Genomic DNA, 17,331 nt, shown 5'->3' on the forward strand with positions numbered 1-17,331 from the left:
TTTAAGTGTGATCATGTGCAGCAGATGATTTCGCATGATCAACATTGACACTTACCTCTGTACCTACCGTATTCCGTCCACTTACCTCTTTCCCTGGGGCATTGTGACCACTTTTGAAGACGATCAGGGAAGGAGAAAATAGTGGGCACAGCAGTCGGGGTGAGGCAGACTTTTCCCTTGTGATCATGCCATAAACACTCATCTTCAAAGTGATGGCCACAGAAACGAGAGTGTTGGGTTCGTTTCCAATTCATCTGCCTGACATTTGCTATCCACTGCTGCAGCCTGGGCTTGTCATGAAATGGAAAAAAATATGATGTATTTAATAGTAGGCTAGGTCTTAGCCAAGTGTAAACAGTAATTCTTCTAAAATAACATTGCTGTCAAGCAATGTAGACACAATGATCAATATAACTACACTCTGCCCTATTTTTACTTAAGATTTATAAGCTAGATAGCAAGATAGTAATGGTGTTTACCTAGCCAGCTATAAATACATGTTTGTGAACGCTATTTATGCAAATTTGACACACACTAACTAGCTATCCTCAATCAATGACATTCAATGTGGGCTAACCAAGATAGCTAATGTTACTAGCTATAGGAAATCACTAACGTTTGGCAAATGGCATAGATAGTTGGTAAATCAAGCTAGTTATAGCCTACCCCATTCATAGACGCTAACTGCTTTAGCGCCTACTGACAATAGTACATGACCAAAAGTATGTGGACACCTGCTCGTCGAACATCTCATTCTGAAATCATGGGCATTAATATGGAGTTGGTCCCCCCTTTGCTGCTATAACAGCCTCCATTATTCTGGGAAGGCATTCCACTAGATGTGGGAACATTGCTGCGGGTACTTGCTTCCATTCAGCCACAAGAGCATTAGTGAGGTCAGGCACTAATGTTGGGCGATTAGGCCTGGCTCGCAGTCGGCGTTCCAATTCATCCCAAAGGTGTTTGATAGGGTTGAGGTCAGAGCTCTGTGCAGGCCAGTCAAGTTCTTCCACACCGATCTCGACAAACCATTTCTTTATGGACCTCACTTTGTGCACAGGGGCATTGTCTTGCTGAAAAAAGAAAGGGCCTTCCCCAAACTGTTGCCAAAAAGTTGGAAACACAGAATCGTCTAGAATGTCATTGTATGCTGTACCGTTAAGATTTCCCTTCACTGGAACTAAGGGGCCTAGCCCGAACCATGAAAAACAGCCCCAGACTATTATTCCTACTCCTCCAAACTTTACAGTTGGCACTATGCATTGGGGCAGGTAGCGTTCTCCTGGCATTCGCCAAACCCAGATTCGTCCGTCAGACTGCCAGATGGTGACGTGTTTCCACTGCTCCAGAGTCCAATGGCGGCGAGCTTTACACCTCGCCAGCCAACGCTTGGCAATGCGCATGGTGATCTTAGGCTTGTATGTGGCTGCTCGGCCATGGAAACCCATTTCATGAATCTCCTGACAAACAGTTATTGTGCTGATGTTGCTTCCAGAGGCAGTTTGGAACTCGGTAGTGAGTGTTGCAACCGAGGACAGAAGATTTTTATGCGCTACGCCCTTCAGCACTCGCCGGTCCCGTTCTGTGAACTTGTGTGGCCTTCCACTTCGTGGCTGAGCCGTCGTTACTCCTAGACATTTCCACTTCACAATAACAGCATTACAGTTGACTGGGAAGCTCTAGCAAGGCAGAAATTTGACAAACTGACTTGTTGGAAAGGTGGCATCCTATGACAGTGCCACTTTGAAAGTCACTGAGCTCTTCTGTAAGGCCATTCTACTGCCAATGTTTGTCTATGGAGATTGCATGGCTGTGTGCTTGATTTTATACACCTGTCAGCAACGGGTGTGGCTGAAATAGCCGAATCCACAAAATTTGAAGGGGTGCACACATACTTTTGTATATATAGTGTATCTTCTTTCTAGACCGTACTTCAGCTATACTGCAGTACCGAAAAATGCCCTCTGAGCACAGTGGAAAGCGTGCTTCAAGACCGGAAGCCTGGCCCCTTGGGCGAGACATCTCAGATCTCACTGGCACATTTTTTTGGGTCGGGGCGGATGCACTGAGAACAGCCGGGTGGGGTATATCGCAGAACTTCATGAAAACAAAAATGAGCTTTTCGGTCTTCATTTAAGGTTGGGGTTCAGTATAAGATTAGCAGTGTGGTTAGGGTTAAAATAAAATGTTGAGAAGAGAAATTGTAGAAATAGGCGGGGTGTATGACTTTGTGGCTGTGGTAACTAGTGACGACCAATGACATATATAAACCCAGGATTGCTGAGGCTATGTATTGGCCATTGAGAGGCTTTGAAGCCACCGGTCGGCCATTTTGGCACTCCCTAGTAGGAGCAGTCCTCCGTAAGAATGAATGGAATTCTACAGTATTTCAATTAAATGTTTCAAGGACAAAATTACATGCATTTAAGTATTGTTGTTGTTGTAGTGGGGACAGTAACATTAGTACTCTCAAAAAATTATACTTTTAAGGAAAATGTTTTAATATTTGTTTTATTTTTATGTTTAGCTCATATAATTAAAAAGTATGCATTAAGGTGTCTGTAATAGAATACATGTGTCAAAAACGAATGTAGACATTAATAAATGCATTTCTATAGCACCCCCCCCCCCCCCCAAAAAAAAAAATATATATATACAATTGAGGAGTACCAAAATGGCTGTGCGGTGGCTTTAATACAGTGCCCCATGTCTGTCATCCACGGTTTATACACATCATTGGTGACAACCAAAGCAGCATGCTAGATATTACGGTGGAACCGTGAACTCACGCGGGAAAAGCATGTTCACGCGAGATCCGAGAGGAAACGCCCACTAAATTACAGACAGGACCCTGACCATTTTTTTCAATTGTAAACAGCCTGAGTAAACTATCTTATTTATCCACCATATTTGATCTGTCCAGTTGATCTGATGGGACCAGCTACAATGTAACCTTCTATCACGTTCAAGTAAATCAATGATTTAAATTGGCTGATGCGCATTTTGAGACAGATAAACTGTTTCTAATGTTCGCAGGTATGGCCCCAGTTTGTTGGATGAGTGAAAAGTAATCCATAGCCTGCTTCACAGACACAACAAATTAGTACCAAGTTGGTATAGGAATGTAGAGAATTGTATTTATTTATCAGTATTACAAAACACATTCACATTTGCTTAGTGTTTTCAAATGCAGCTAAACATCATAGCTGGCATTTCTCTTCATACAATGAAATATTCAATATTCCGTTATAATCATTACACCTTCCTTCACTTTTTTTATTCAGTATACCTTCATTTTGATCACATCAAAAATTGCATTTTGTAAAAGAAAGGTATCAGTCCTTTTGTTTTGACTGCTGAGGGGAGGACAGCTCATAATAATGGCTGGAACGGAGAAAATGGAATGGCATCAAACAGATGGAAACCATGTGTTTGATGTATTTGATACCATTCCCCTCATTGGTTTTGACATGTACTGTATGGGGTTTTCCCAATTTATGTATGTCAGAGGCAATAGGCAAGTTTAATTACATACAAGCTTATAAACTCTTGTAATACTCATAATACTGTACACTCAGTACACTGGTGCAGATCCTTCATAGGCATATGAACACAGAATGATAAATGATTTAGTATTCTATGTATAGGAATACCATTTAATATACATTACTGACACTGCAGTAATCCATGTGTCACAGAGGAGTTTGGGGTGGCTCAGAAACGTCCGTTAGTGAGGGTAAGAACAAACCGAGGAACCCGGAAGAATGAGGGTACCATCACGGAGAGCCAGGAAAGATATGGGACCTGGGTCAGGAGGAATTTAAGGGAGGTGTAGTCAGTCACACTGCGGCCTAAAAAAAAAAAAAAAAAAAAGAGGGAGTAGTTAAAAGATTAAGACAGAGAGCAAGGTGTGTAGGCCTATGTACAGTTCTGCATGGAAATAGATTATCTCCCAAAAAAAAATACTACAATAGCTAGGTTTCCATCCTATTGGCGACAGATTTTCATGCGAATATTGTAAAATATATGCGCATTCTCCCACTAGAGGTGTTTCCATCAAACTGACTTGTTGCTGATAAAAGGCTGTGCGTGATGACGTAGTGCACATAAGTTCCAATGTACTGAATAAAAGACAAGTTAAATGGGTTTCCATCGCATTTTCAACTCTACTGATGGTTTTGTTACAAAAACTGTTGCAATAAATAGCAAACTTGCCCAATCTGGTTTTGGCGCATGCTCTCTAGACAAGAGTTTGCTGATTAAGTGGGCAGGGGGTTATATGATGGCCTATGGCTTAAGAGCAGGATCATTGTATTTGATAATTGGCAGCCAAGCACTGATCATCATGTCACCAGCATTCAAATAACAGCCTACCCTTCATATTTAGCCTATTGGAAATGTGCATGAACACCGTTCACTTAACTAAAATGAGTGATATTTTACCGTCAACATCTTGTATCCCGTAGCGCCTAGCCAGGTCACAGGTCATCAACACTTTTCCTGACAGCGACATCAGGTTTTTATCTTAAAATCAGAAACAGAACGCAAAATACAAATTAAAAACTTTGGAAAAACTCATCTGCAAATCGAAATAGTAAGGGCGAAAGCCCAGATCTAAAACAATGTCATCTTCAAAGGATAGTCAGTCTGTTTTGTTGTTAAAGGGGCAGTGCAGTTAAAAATTTGATTTTCTTGTGTTCTATATATTGGAATAATACTGTAACATTGTGAAAATTATGATAATGCACTTTTAGTGTAAGAACTGTATGAAAACCCAGCCTGAAATTTCAGCTTGTTAAGCTGGGTGGGGTTTTTGGACCGCCCAGTGTAAGTTAATAGACCAATAACAAAGAGAGTTTGCCCTCCTCTCTGCCAATAACAGCTAGTTTTCAGGTTACACATCCCTCCCATTAGGCTCATCCAATTAGGCCCCTCTCTCAGACCACTCCCAGACAGTCATAGCTAAATTCTTGCTTGAGAAATTGTATTTTGTTTAGAAGCTACTTTTCTTTATTTTTTTTAACCATTTTAATAAAAAAACTTCAAATGTGGTTTTATTATCAACTGTAGAAATATAATGGTGCATGACCATGTACATGCTGTAGCATAATGTACCTTTCGCCAGCTCAACAATGCACTTCCCACTCAGCTCTGTGGTTTCTCCATTGGCAAAGACGTCTCTGAACTGAGAGAAACAGGGAGTTATGTAATTTCAACAAACTCACTACACAGTGAGAGAATAAGAAATTGTAAAGCCTATGAAAAATTATAATTCAGCAAAATATCTTGGGCACAGGCCGCACAGCCTTATTTTCGGTTTACTGAACTTGTAGAAAAAACTGCATCAGTCAAACCCCAACATGCCACCCATATTGAATGGCAATATTCTAATCAGGGCATAAAATTAACACCCGCCACCTGCCAAATCAAATCATATCAAATGTTATTTGTCACATGCGCCGAATACAACAGGTGTAGACCTTACCGTGAAATGCTTACTTACAAGCCCTTAACCAATAATGCAGTTCAAGAAATAGAGTTAAGAAAATATTGACCAAATAAACTAAAGTTAAAAATTAAATGAAAAGTAACACAATAAAATAACAATAACGGGGCTATATACAGGTGGTACCGGTACCGAGTCAATGTGCGGGGGTACAGGTTAGTCGAGGTAGTTTGTACATGTAGGTAGGGGTAAAGTGACTATGCACAGATAATAAACAGCAAGTAGCAGCAGTGTAAAAACAAACAAAACAAAAATGTACATTGCCCCCCCCCCCCCCCCTTTTTATTTTTTTTACACTGCTGCTACTCGCTGTTTATTATCTATGCATAGTCACTTTACCCCTACCTACATGTACAAGCTGTTAAGGGGGTAGAAGCTGTGCGGTAGCAGAGAAAACAGTCTATGACTTGAGTGACTGGAGTCTTTGACAATTTTTTGGGCCTTCCTCTGACACCGCCTAGTATATAGGTCCTGGATGGCAGGAAGCTTGGCCTCAGTGATGTACTGGGCCGTACGCACCCTCTGTAGCGCCTTACGGTCGGATGCCGAGCAGTTACCATACCAGGCGGTGATGCAACCGGTCAGGAGGCTCTCAATAGTGCAGCTGTATAACATTTTGAGGATCTGGGGACCCATGCCAAATATTTTCAGTCTCCTGAGTGGGAAAAGCTGTTGTCTTGGTGTGTTTGGACCATGGTAGTTCGTTGGTGATGTGGACACCAAGGAACTTCAAACTCTCGACCTGCTCCACTACAGCCTCGTCGATGTTAATGGGGGCCTGTTCGGCCCTCCTTTTCCTGTAGTCCACGATCAGCTCCTTTGTCTTGCTCACACTGTGGGAGAGGTTGTTGTCCTGGCACCACACTGCCAGGTCTCTGACCTCCTCCCTATAGGCTGTCTAATCGTTGTCAGTGATCAGGCCTACCACTGTTGTGTCGTCAGCAAACTCAATGATGGTATTGGAGTCGTGCTTGGCCACGCAGTCGTGGGTGAACAGGGAGTACAGGAGGGGACTAAGCACGCACCCGAGGGGCCCCAGTGTTGAGGATCAGCGTGGCAGATGTGGTTGCCTACCCTTACCACCTGGGGGCGGACCTTCAGGAAGTCCAGAATCCAGTTGCAGATGGAAGTGTTTAGTCCGAGTGTCCTTAGCTTAGTGATGAGCTTTGTGGGCACTATGGTGTTAAACACTGAGCTGTAGTCAATGAACAACATTCTCACATAGGTGTTCCTTTTGTCCAGGTGGGAAAGGGCAGTGTGGAGTGCGATTGAGATTGCGTCATCTGTGGATCTGTTGAGGCGGTATGCGAATTGGAGTGGGTCTAGTGTTTCCGGGATGATGGTGTTGATGTGAGCCATGACCAGCCTTTCAAAGCACTTCATGGCTACTGACGTGAGTGCTACGGGGCCGTAGTCATTTAGGCAGGTTTCCTTCGCTTTCTTTGGCACAGGGACTATGGTGGTCTGCTTGAAACATGTAGTTATTACAGACTCGGTCAGGGAGACGTTGAAAATGTCAGTGAAGACATATGCCAGTTGGTCCGTGCATGCTTTGAGTACACGTCCTGGTAATCCGTCTGGCCCCGCGGCCTTGTGAATGTTGACCTGTTTAAAGGTCTTGCTCACATCGGCTATGGAGAGCGTGATCACACAGTCGTCTGAAACAGCTGGTGCTCTCATGCATTCTTCAGTGTTGCTTGCCTCGAAGTGAGCATAAAAGGCATTTAGCTCGTCTGGTAGGCTCGCGTCACTGAGCAGCTCGCGGCTGAGTTCCCCTTTCTAGTCCATAATAGTTTTCAAGCCCTGCCACATCGGACGAGCGTCAGAGCCTGTGTAGTAGGATTCAATCTTAGTCCTGTATTGACGCTTTGCCTGTTTGATGGTTCGTCTGAGGGCATAGCGGGATTTCTTATAAGCGTCCAGATTAGGGTCCGGCTCCTTGAAAGCGGCAGCTCTAGCCTTTAGCTCGGTGTGGATGTTGCCTGTAATCCATTGCTTCTGGTTGGGATATGTACGTACGGTCACTGTGGGGACGACGTCGTCGATGCACTTATTGATGAAGCCGGTGACTAGGTGGTATACTCCTCTATCAGGAGGATAGAATTATGGTCAGATTTGTCAAATGGAGGGCGAGGGAGAGCTTTCTATGTGTCTCTATGTGTGGAGTAAAGGTGGTCTAGAGTTTTTTTTTCCCTCTGGTTGCACATGTGACATGCTGGTAGAAATGAGGTAATACGGATTTGAGTTTGCCTGCATTAAAGTCTCCTGCCACTAGGAGCGCCGCTTCTGGATGAGCATTTTCTTGTTTGCTTATGGCCTTATACAGCTCGTTGAGTGTGGTCTTAGTGCCAGCATCGGTTTATGGTGGTAAATAGACGGCTATGAAAAATGTAGATGAAAAGTCTCTTGGTAGATAGTGTGGTCTACAACTTATCATGAGGTACTCTACCTCAGGCGAGCAATACCTTGAGACTTCCTTAATATTAGACATTGCACACCAGCTGTTATTGACAAATAGACACACACCCCCACCCCTTGTCTTACCAGACGTAGCTGTTCTGTCCTGCCGATGCACGGAAAACTCAGCCAACTGTATATTATCCGTGTCATCGTTCAGCCAGGACTCGGTGAAACATAAGATATTACAGTTTTTAATGTCCCGTTGGTAGAATAGTCTCGAACGGAGATCATCCAGTTTATTCTCTAGTGATTGCACGTTGGCCGATAGAACAGATGGTAGAGACGGGTTACCCACTCGCCGACAAATTCTCACAAGGCACCCCGATCTCCACCCCCTGTATTTCCGTCTTTTCTTCATGCGAATAACGGGGATTTGGGCCTGGTCTCGGAGAAGCAGTATATCCTTTGTGTCGGACTCATTAAAAAAGTATTATTTGTTCAGTTCGAGGTGAGTAATCGCTGTTCTGATATCCAGAAGCTCTTTTCGGTCATAAGAGACGGTAGCAGCAACATTATGTACAAAATAAGTTACAAACAATGAGAAAAAACACACAAAATAGCACAGTTGGTTAGGAGCCCGTAAAACGGCAGCCATCCCCTCCGGCACCATTATTTAATGCGGGTAGATTTAAGTATAGGCGGGTAAGAATTTCTATTTCACCAGCCACGTTAGCGGGTGGTCAATTTTCAGGCCTCTACAGTATGAGCATTACATTTGCTAATAAAAATAGTCAAAAGTCAAGTATGAGCACGTGCGAGTTGCGATTTATAGTAGAAATATGCTGCAGTAGCTGTTTTCAAAGTATTTCTGCTGTTTTGTTTCATAGCTGCTAGTCACACAAAGAAATACGGATCCTATACCCCACCTCACGCAGCAACACTGCCTGGCAGGAGTGAAGTGCTGACAGATTCATTTTTGGAGGCGGTGCGCATATTGGAGATTGTTCAGTTGAGCATAGTTCATTTTCAGTTGAGCATAGTTAATCACAACATGACAAGTTTACAATGCACAGTTAACCACGACGTGACATAGTCAGGCAGGGTGCAACAGATAGAGGCCGGTCAGGGTGCAAAAGATAGGGGCCTGGAACAGAGCCAGGAAATGGCTCAGGAAATTGACCTACAATTTATGTTATTGATTAAGGCTCAGAAGCTCAGAAAATGGACATAAAATGAACATGCTATGTTTAATAGGTTTAAAAATCAATTAAAAGGTTTAAAACAGAAAAATGGAAATGGCTCTGTTATTTTTATATGACAGGGCTTGGTCCCGCCACCATTGTTTCATAAAACAGGTTGAATAGAAGGAAAATAAGTCAGATTGCGCCACTATTATAAAATAAGGAAGTGGGCGGAGCGGTCAAAAGGTGAAAACAATGGTGGTGGAACTAAACAGAGAGGGATTAAGCTAAAATTTGTGTAAAATGAGTAAGGATGAAACTGTATATAAACTGAGAGGTGGAAAATGAGTTGCTCTGCAGACCAGCTCGGCTCTATTGCTTATGTAATAAAGTCTATCTTAGTTCTACAAAAACACTGGAAGTACTTTTTGTTTTACTGAGGTCAAGGACAATTTTCTACATCACGCACAGGAATAAAAGTTGGTCTAATTTAGTCGAAAGTCTACAAAGTGAGATTTGTCGTCGTGTTTCTTGGCTATTTTTATAGTTTTGTTCACAAGCTCGGTTGTTTTTCAAAAGTTAGTTTAACTCTGCTGCTTTAACTGATAGCGGAGACGCCCTAGTCAGATCCCAATTCTCACACACATACAGTACTTGAGTGGCCCCGTTACTACGGTGTCATGGCTTGCCCTCATGGGCTGAGGATCAAAGATTCCTGCTAGGCAAAGGTTTGAATACCCCCTTTCCTGGGGGCCAGTTTTATGACCGGTCATAAATTCCTTGCAGAGACTTTCTCTTCCTTGCCATGAAGTATTGGGAGAAAGGACCCCGTTGTTAACAAAGGAAGTCTTCCCGCCAAAACTCCAACATCCAAAAGTGGATAATGAAACAACATTCCTACTTAAAAGTATGTGGGAAATGGTTGGTGGGGACTTAAAGAACAATCATGTCAAATTCGTTACTATGTTGTGATGTCATTAAAGACGGTGGAACAACATAACTGTATCTCTGGGGGGGGGTACACTTCCCAGTTATGAGGTTTGCATCTATTTATTGTATAAAACGAATGATTAAGTGTAATAATAATTTTGTGAAGATAACAATGTGATTTTAGCATTCCAGATGAGATGATCGTTTTCCATATTGATTTGTTCTTAGATGAGCACAAACATGACGGAACGCCCCTTTCACCCCGAGTGCATAAAAAGCCTTGAAAAACAAATCAACCTTTAGACCAGCAGACGTGAAGCGTGAGCCAAACGTTGCAAATGGTTGAATTTCTACCAGATCAGTAAGCCCCACGGCTTAAAATGGTTGACACTCTACAAGACCAAGAAACGTGAAGCTGAAGCTACACGTTACAAAATGGTTAGACTAGGAAGACCAGAAAACGTGAGACGTTAGTCCACACGTTTGAAATTGAGAAACTCTGAAACTCTCAACCTCTACACGAGGTGAAGACGAAGACAATGCACTAGACCTTATCATTTCAGTCTGCAGCTGGTATGTACAGTTGAAGTCGGAAGTTTACATACACCTTAGCCAAATACATTTAAACTCAGTTTTTCACAATTCCTGACATTTAATCCTAGTAAAAATTCCCTTTCTTAGGTCAGTTATGATCACCACTTTATTTTAAGAATGTGAAATGTCAGAATAATAGTTGAGAGAATGATTTATTTCAGCTTTTATTTCTTTCATCACATTCCCAGTGGGTCAGAAGTTTACATACACTCAATTAGTATTTGGTAGCATTGCCTTTAAATTGTTTAACTTGGGTCAAACGTGTCGGGTAGCCTTCCACAAGCTTCCCACAATAAGTTGGGTGAATTTTGGCCCATTCCTCCTGACAGAGCTGGTGTAACTGAGTCAGGTTAGGGTTCTTGCAGGTTCAAGGATTATGCGACGTTCAGAATGAGACTGATAAAAGGTAATTATTTAATAAGTGACTGTTATCGATATATAACATATATATCTTCTAAGAGTTTAATTCGGGAGATGGTAACTCGTTAAACAACTTCTTCCGTGGTGCCCCAAATTCCTAATGAGTTAATTGTTACATGATTAATTTAATCGAGTGACAATTAAACATAGTTAGGTGATTCGATAAATAAGTAATACATTAAAGTAAGTCACGTCACAACAACGGTAACCCCCACCCTTAAAGGGTCAGCTGAACATTTTGTCTCATCTGATACACTACTCATTTCATATGTATATACTGTATTCTATTCTATAATATTCTACTGTATCTTAGTGCATGCCGCTCTGTCATTGCTTGTCCATATGTATATATTCTTAAATTCCATTCCTTACTAGATTTGTGTGTATTTGGTATATGTTGTGAAATTGTTAGATATTACTTGTTAGATATTACTGCACTGTCGGAGCTAGAAGCACAAGCATTTCGCTACACCCGCAATAACATCTGCTAAACACGTGTATGTGACAAATACAATTTGATTTGATTTGATCTGATTTTGATTTGATATTCTGGTTGGTCTTATTTTTTGTTGTTGTTTGATTATGGCGAAAAAATATTTTGCCTGGTAAAGAAATCAGAGTGGCTGGTCGATTTCTTTCATCTACCTGCTACAGTGGCTGTTGGACCAAAAATAACATTTTAGGCCCTGACTCTAATGGTTTATCATCTACCTTAGGATCAACTCCCGGTGGAGCATCCTTCTCAATGATGAGTTGAGACACCAACTCTGTCTGAACTGCTCCCGGCCACAGGCTGATCGAGGCCACTCCCCTGCTCCTCAGCTCAACGGCTGTGTCTGCAGCTAGCCTGTCACACTGGAGAGGAAAGGGATTAGAGTATCAGAGCCGATATAAAATAAAGCATAAAATGCACTTGTTTAAAGTTTACCAAACTCTAATACATGAACTTGAACTTAAAGAGGGATGATAGTGTAGTAGAGGGAGTAATATGTTCAAGAGCTATGTTACTTTGGATGACTACAGTTATTTATACTAAAATAGGAAATGTCATTGAAGTGAGCAGATAATTAACAATTAGGAACATAGAGATGGCAGAACTCACCGCAGCCTTACCAACCCCATATGACACATTGAAGAGATACCTCAACCCTCCCATAGAAGAGATGACCACAATCAAGCCCCTGCCCTGTGCCACCATCATCCGTGAAGCATACACTGAGCAGAAATAGTGTCCCCTGCCAGAAATAAATGCAAAGTGTCAATACTTACAGATAATCAACACACTGATATCTACTCATCTGCTACTGATTTGTGAGTATAATGTGGAGGACTGCCAGAAGCTGAAAGCTAAATGCCCATCAGAATTATTATTTATTATTAACCAAGAAACTGAAACACTGCAATAGGGTGCGGTTCAAAGGAAGACCTTACTGAACAAATGAGAGTACCTAAGGCCAGTGTTGTTTATGGAATCCCATATGGTTGGATCTGTTTCCCAGAACTTCTTCCCCATGTTAGTGAAAATAGCCTGAAATAACATTACAAATCTCATCGTCATTACAGTCATAAATACTTTTTACACATTTTTGAGAAGTGATTGAAATTCACTCTCTCCATACGCTAATGTCACTTCAAACAACCAATGTCGTTTTTACAAACCCTGTCAATAACTTATTGTCATGTAGTCTATTGACAGTTTTCCCTGCAGCGATGTCACTGACCTGTACACCAGCATAGGCGTTGTTCACTAGGATGTCCAGTCTGCCATTCTGCTCACGTTGGATTTGATCAAATAGATATTTTATGTCTTCATCACTTGAAGAATCACAGACAACTGGCACACAGTTCCCACCCCTCTCCTTCACCTGCCATTGAGATTGGAGAAGGAAAGTGGTTAATTAGTCTTAGACTCTTTGACCAAAGAACATAGTGGCCAATATGTATTCTAATTGTCTCTCTGCCCCCCCAAAAACAGTATTCAGTGGAAATATATTTCACCCTTGTTTGTCACCTTTCTCACGGGACCTCCGTTAAGCTTTTATGTGTGCTAAGGACATTTAGTACACATGAAAGTATGACAGTTCACCTGAGCAGCAGTTTCCTTCAGGGTCTTCTCCTGGCGGCCAGTGATGTAGACAGTGGCTCCCGCCTCTGACAGCTGCAGGGCAATGCCCCTTCCAATGCCTCGAGAGGCACCTGTCACCAAACACACCCAGCCTGAGAGGGCCATCAGCTGATGAGGCAATATGTGAAGGAAATGAAAATGGATGTTGAATTGAAGTTTTGATGTTTGAAACTTTTGCAAACAGCATACATTAATCTTGACTGAGCCTACACTGGAGGAAATTACTGTTAAATAATAGGGGGATTGCGCCACCTGACAACGTAGCGTGGGTAAGGACGTCATTCTTCAACGATATCGTGTATCGTTGAAGAATGACGTCCTTAACGAATAACCATTATGCATCTCAGTGTGATAACGTATTTGGTTACGCTTAACGTTACATAATGACAAGAGCATAATTTGGTAAACCAGCGGTTGAGCGAGAAAGACCAAAACACGCTTAACATATCGCCGTGACTAAGGTTATCGGTTGCTAAACATGGAAAATCAAGAGCGGAGTGCAAACGTGAAGTAACACAAGCCACATTCAGACCCTTTATGTAAAAACACGTAGCAGTATTTTCACCGATAAAGAGCCTTTGGCAATCATGTCCTAAAATAATTATGTACTATTGTTGTAGTACGCCCCTTTATGTAAAAACACGTAGCAGTATTTTCACCGATAAAGAGCCTTTGGCAATCATGTCCTAAAATAATTATGTACTATTGTTGTTTTACCTCTTATCAGTTTCAAAACGTTGGCGTAAACAGTTGCTTGAGATTCCTCTTGTATCGTCAGTCGATAATATGTTGGACTGTTGGAATGGGTACATGTCCAAGTATACGCACTAATATGGAAATAAGCCTATGTAACCGCGCCTCAACTACCATAATGTTTATAATAGGAGCACCTACATTTCATTGTACTGTACAACAAAAGTGCATCCAACCCAAACTGACAAGAAGAGAAAGGGTAGGGCTAAGTTTCACAAAAACATAAATATAATCGTAAATGGTAAATGTTAGATGGTCTTTATGTTTTTGGGAAATGTGATCTTTGTGGGAAACTCAAGTTACCTGTCAAACCAAGTCAATATTTATATCTTAGGCTACTATTGTGTAATTTGTCCCTACCACACACCCAGGGGTAGAGGGGAAGTATCATAAACATTCCCGTGTCGCTCAGTTGGTAGAGCATGGCGCTTGCAACGCCAGGGTTGTGGGTTCGATTCCCACGGGGGACCAGTATGAAAACATGTATGCACTCACTAACTGTAAGAGTGTCTGATAAATGTAAACATAAATATTGGCACCCTGTTCTGTGAACAAATTATACCTGCCCTCAAGGTCTGTCTGTTGGAATGTAAAATGGACTTTGTTGGTTGTCTCATCAGTTTGTACTTTGCTTTTGATTTAACCACAGAGACAAACCATTGAGATAATGTGCTGCTCTCTGGTATTTTATGTTATTATGCCTGTAGGTATTGTTATGGCCGATTGTTATTCAAACATTTTACAGGCGTAGTAAGAGTCTTAGTCATAGAGGAAGCCTATCTATCAACCCATCTCATCTTAGAAATAATGGCGCCGTTTGGAGGGGATGGCTGCCGTTTGGAGGGCTCCTGACCAACTGTACTATTTTGTGTGTTTTTTTCTCATTGTTTGTAACTTGTTTTATACATAATGTTGCTGCTGCCGTCTCTTATGACCGAAAATAGCTTCTGGATATCAGAACAGCGATTACTCACCTCGAACTGGACGAATACGTTTTCTTTAATGAGTCTGACACAAAGTATATACTGCTTCTCCGAGACCAGGCCCAAATCCCCATCATTCGCATGAAGAAAAGACGGAAATACAGGGGGTGGAGATCAGGGTGCCTTGTGAGAATTCGTCGGCGAGTGGGTAACCCGCCTCTACCATCCGTTCTATTGGCCAACGTGCAATCACTAGAGAATAAACTGGATGATCTCCGTTCGAGACTATCCTACCAACGGGACATTAAAAACTGTTATATCTTATGTTTCACCGAGTCCTGGCTGAACGATGAGACGGATAATATACAGTTGGCTGAGTTTTCAGTGCATCGGCAGGACAGAACAGCTACGTCTGGTAAGACGATGGTTGGGGGTGTGTGTCTATTTGTCAATAACAGCTGGTGTGCAATGTCTAATATTAAGGAAGTCTCAAGGTATTGCTCACCTGAGGTAGAGTACCTCATGATAAGTTGTAGACCACACTATCTACCAAGAGAGTTTTCATCTACATTTTTCATAGCCGTCTATTTTTAACCACAAACCGATGCTGGCACTAATACCACACTCAACGAGCTGTATAAGGCCATAAGCAAACAAGAAAATGCTCATCCAGAAGCGGCGCTCCTAGAGGCCGGGGACTTTAATGCAGGCAAACTCAAATCCGTTTTACCTCATTTCTACCAGCATGTCACATGTGCAACCAGAGGGAAAATAACTCTAGACCACCTTTACTCCACACATAGAGCCGCATAAAAAGCTCTCCCTCGCCCTCCATTTGACAAATCTGACCATAATTCTATCCTCCTGATTCTTGCTTACAAGCAAAAACTAAAGCAGGAAGTACCAGTGGGTACCGCCCCAACAGATCCACAGATGACGCAATCTCAATCGCACTCCACACTGCCCGACCTTGACAAAAGGAACACCTATGTGAGAATGCTGTTCATTGACTACAGCTCAGCGTTCAACACCATAGTGCCCACAAAGCTCATCACTAAGCTAAGGACCCTGCGCCTAAACATCTCCCTCTGCAACTGGATCCTGGACTACCAGACGGGCCGCCCCCAGGTGGTAAGGGTAGGCAACAACACATCTGCCACGCTGATCCTCAACACGGGGGCCCCTCAGGGGTGCATGCTTAGTCCCCTCCTGTACTCCCTGTTCACCCACGACTGCGTGGCCAAGCACGACTCCAACACCATCATTACGTTTGCTGACGACACAAGTGGTAGGCCTGATCACCGACAAGACAGCTTTTAGGGAGGAGGTCAGAGACCTGGCAGTGTGGTGCCAGGACAACAACCTCTCCCTCAACGTGAGCAAGACAATGGAGCTGATCGTGGACTACAGGAAAAGGAGGGGGGACGAACACGCCCCCATTCACATCGAAGGGGCTGTAGTGGAGCGGGTCGAGAGTTTCAAGTTCCTTGGTGTCCACATCACCAACAAACTATCATGGTCCAAACACACCAAGACAGTCATGAAGAGGGCACGACAACACCTTTTCACCCTCAGGAGACTGAAAAGATATGGCATGGGTCCCCAGATCCTCAAAAAGTTCTACAGCTGAACTATCGAGTGTATCCTGACCGGTTGCATCACCGCCTGGTATGGCAACTCCTCGGAATCCAACGGTAAGGTGCTACAGAGGGTAGTGCGTACGGCCCAGTACATCACTGGGCTTCCTGCCATCCAGGACCTAAATTATATACTAGGCGGTGTCAGAGGAAGGCCCCAAAAATTGTCAAAGATTCCAGTCACCCAAGTCATAGACTCTTCTCTCTGCTACCGCACGGCAGGCGGTACCGGAGCGCCAAGTCTAGGTCCAAAAGGCTCCTTAACAGCTTCTACCACCAAGCCATAAGACTGCTGAACAATTAATCAAATAGCGACCCAGACTATTTACATTGACCCCCCCCCTTTATTTTTACACTGCTTTTACTCGCTGTTTATTATCTATGCATAGTCACTTTACCCCTACCTACCCTTATGTACAAATTACCTCGACTAACCTGTACCCCCACACATTGACTCGGTACCGGTACCCCCTGTATATAGCCTCATTATTGTGTTACTTTTTATTTCATTTTTTACTTTAGTTTATTTAGTAAATATTTTCTTAACTATTTCTTGAATTGCATTGTTGGTTAAGGGCTTGTAAGTAAGCATTTCACGGTAAGGTCTATCTATACCTGTTGTATTCGGCGCATGTGACAATTTTTTGGGGGGTGGGAATTTGATCTCTCGGCCCTCTCATTGCATACCTAGTGGGCAAAACCTGGTTGAAAAAACATCAGTATGACGTCTAATTCTGGTTCAAACTGGTTGAAAAATGACGTAAAAAAATAAAATAATCTGACTACCATATGACCATTCTGCAAAAACTGGTTGAAAATACGTATTTTTATGATGTCTTATTCTAGTCGCAAACTGGTTGAA

At 42.5% G+C, this 17,331-nt stretch overlaps 1 protein-coding gene across 1 annotated transcript; it reads right to left on the minus strand.

The window, feature by feature from the left end:
* Positions 1 to 3,115: 3,115 nt before the first annotated feature.
* dhrs1 (dehydrogenase/reductase (SDR family) member 1) lies at positions 3,116 to 14,092 on the minus strand. Its single transcript, XM_084183354.1, has 9 exons — positions 13,874 to 14,092; positions 13,118 to 13,264; positions 12,753 to 12,896; positions 12,480 to 12,559; positions 12,134 to 12,266; positions 11,743 to 11,886; positions 5,116 to 5,185; positions 4,444 to 4,524; positions 3,116 to 3,851 (listed from the first exon to the last, which is right to left on the minus strand). Exons 2-9 carry the CDS (start codon positions 13,259 to 13,261, stop codon positions 3,715 to 3,717), a joined length of 933 nt encoding a protein of 310 aa, XP_084039480.1. The 5' UTR covers positions 13,262 to 13,264; positions 13,874 to 14,092; the 3' UTR covers positions 3,116 to 3,714.
* Between the last annotated feature and the right edge of the window lie 3,239 nt (positions 14,093 to 17,331).

Source organism: Coregonus lavaretus (genome assembly GCF_964263955.1).
Source record: "Coregonus lavaretus genome assembly, chromosome: 19".
NCBI lineage: Eukaryota > Metazoa > Chordata > Actinopteri > Salmoniformes > Salmonidae > Coregonus > Coregonus lavaretus.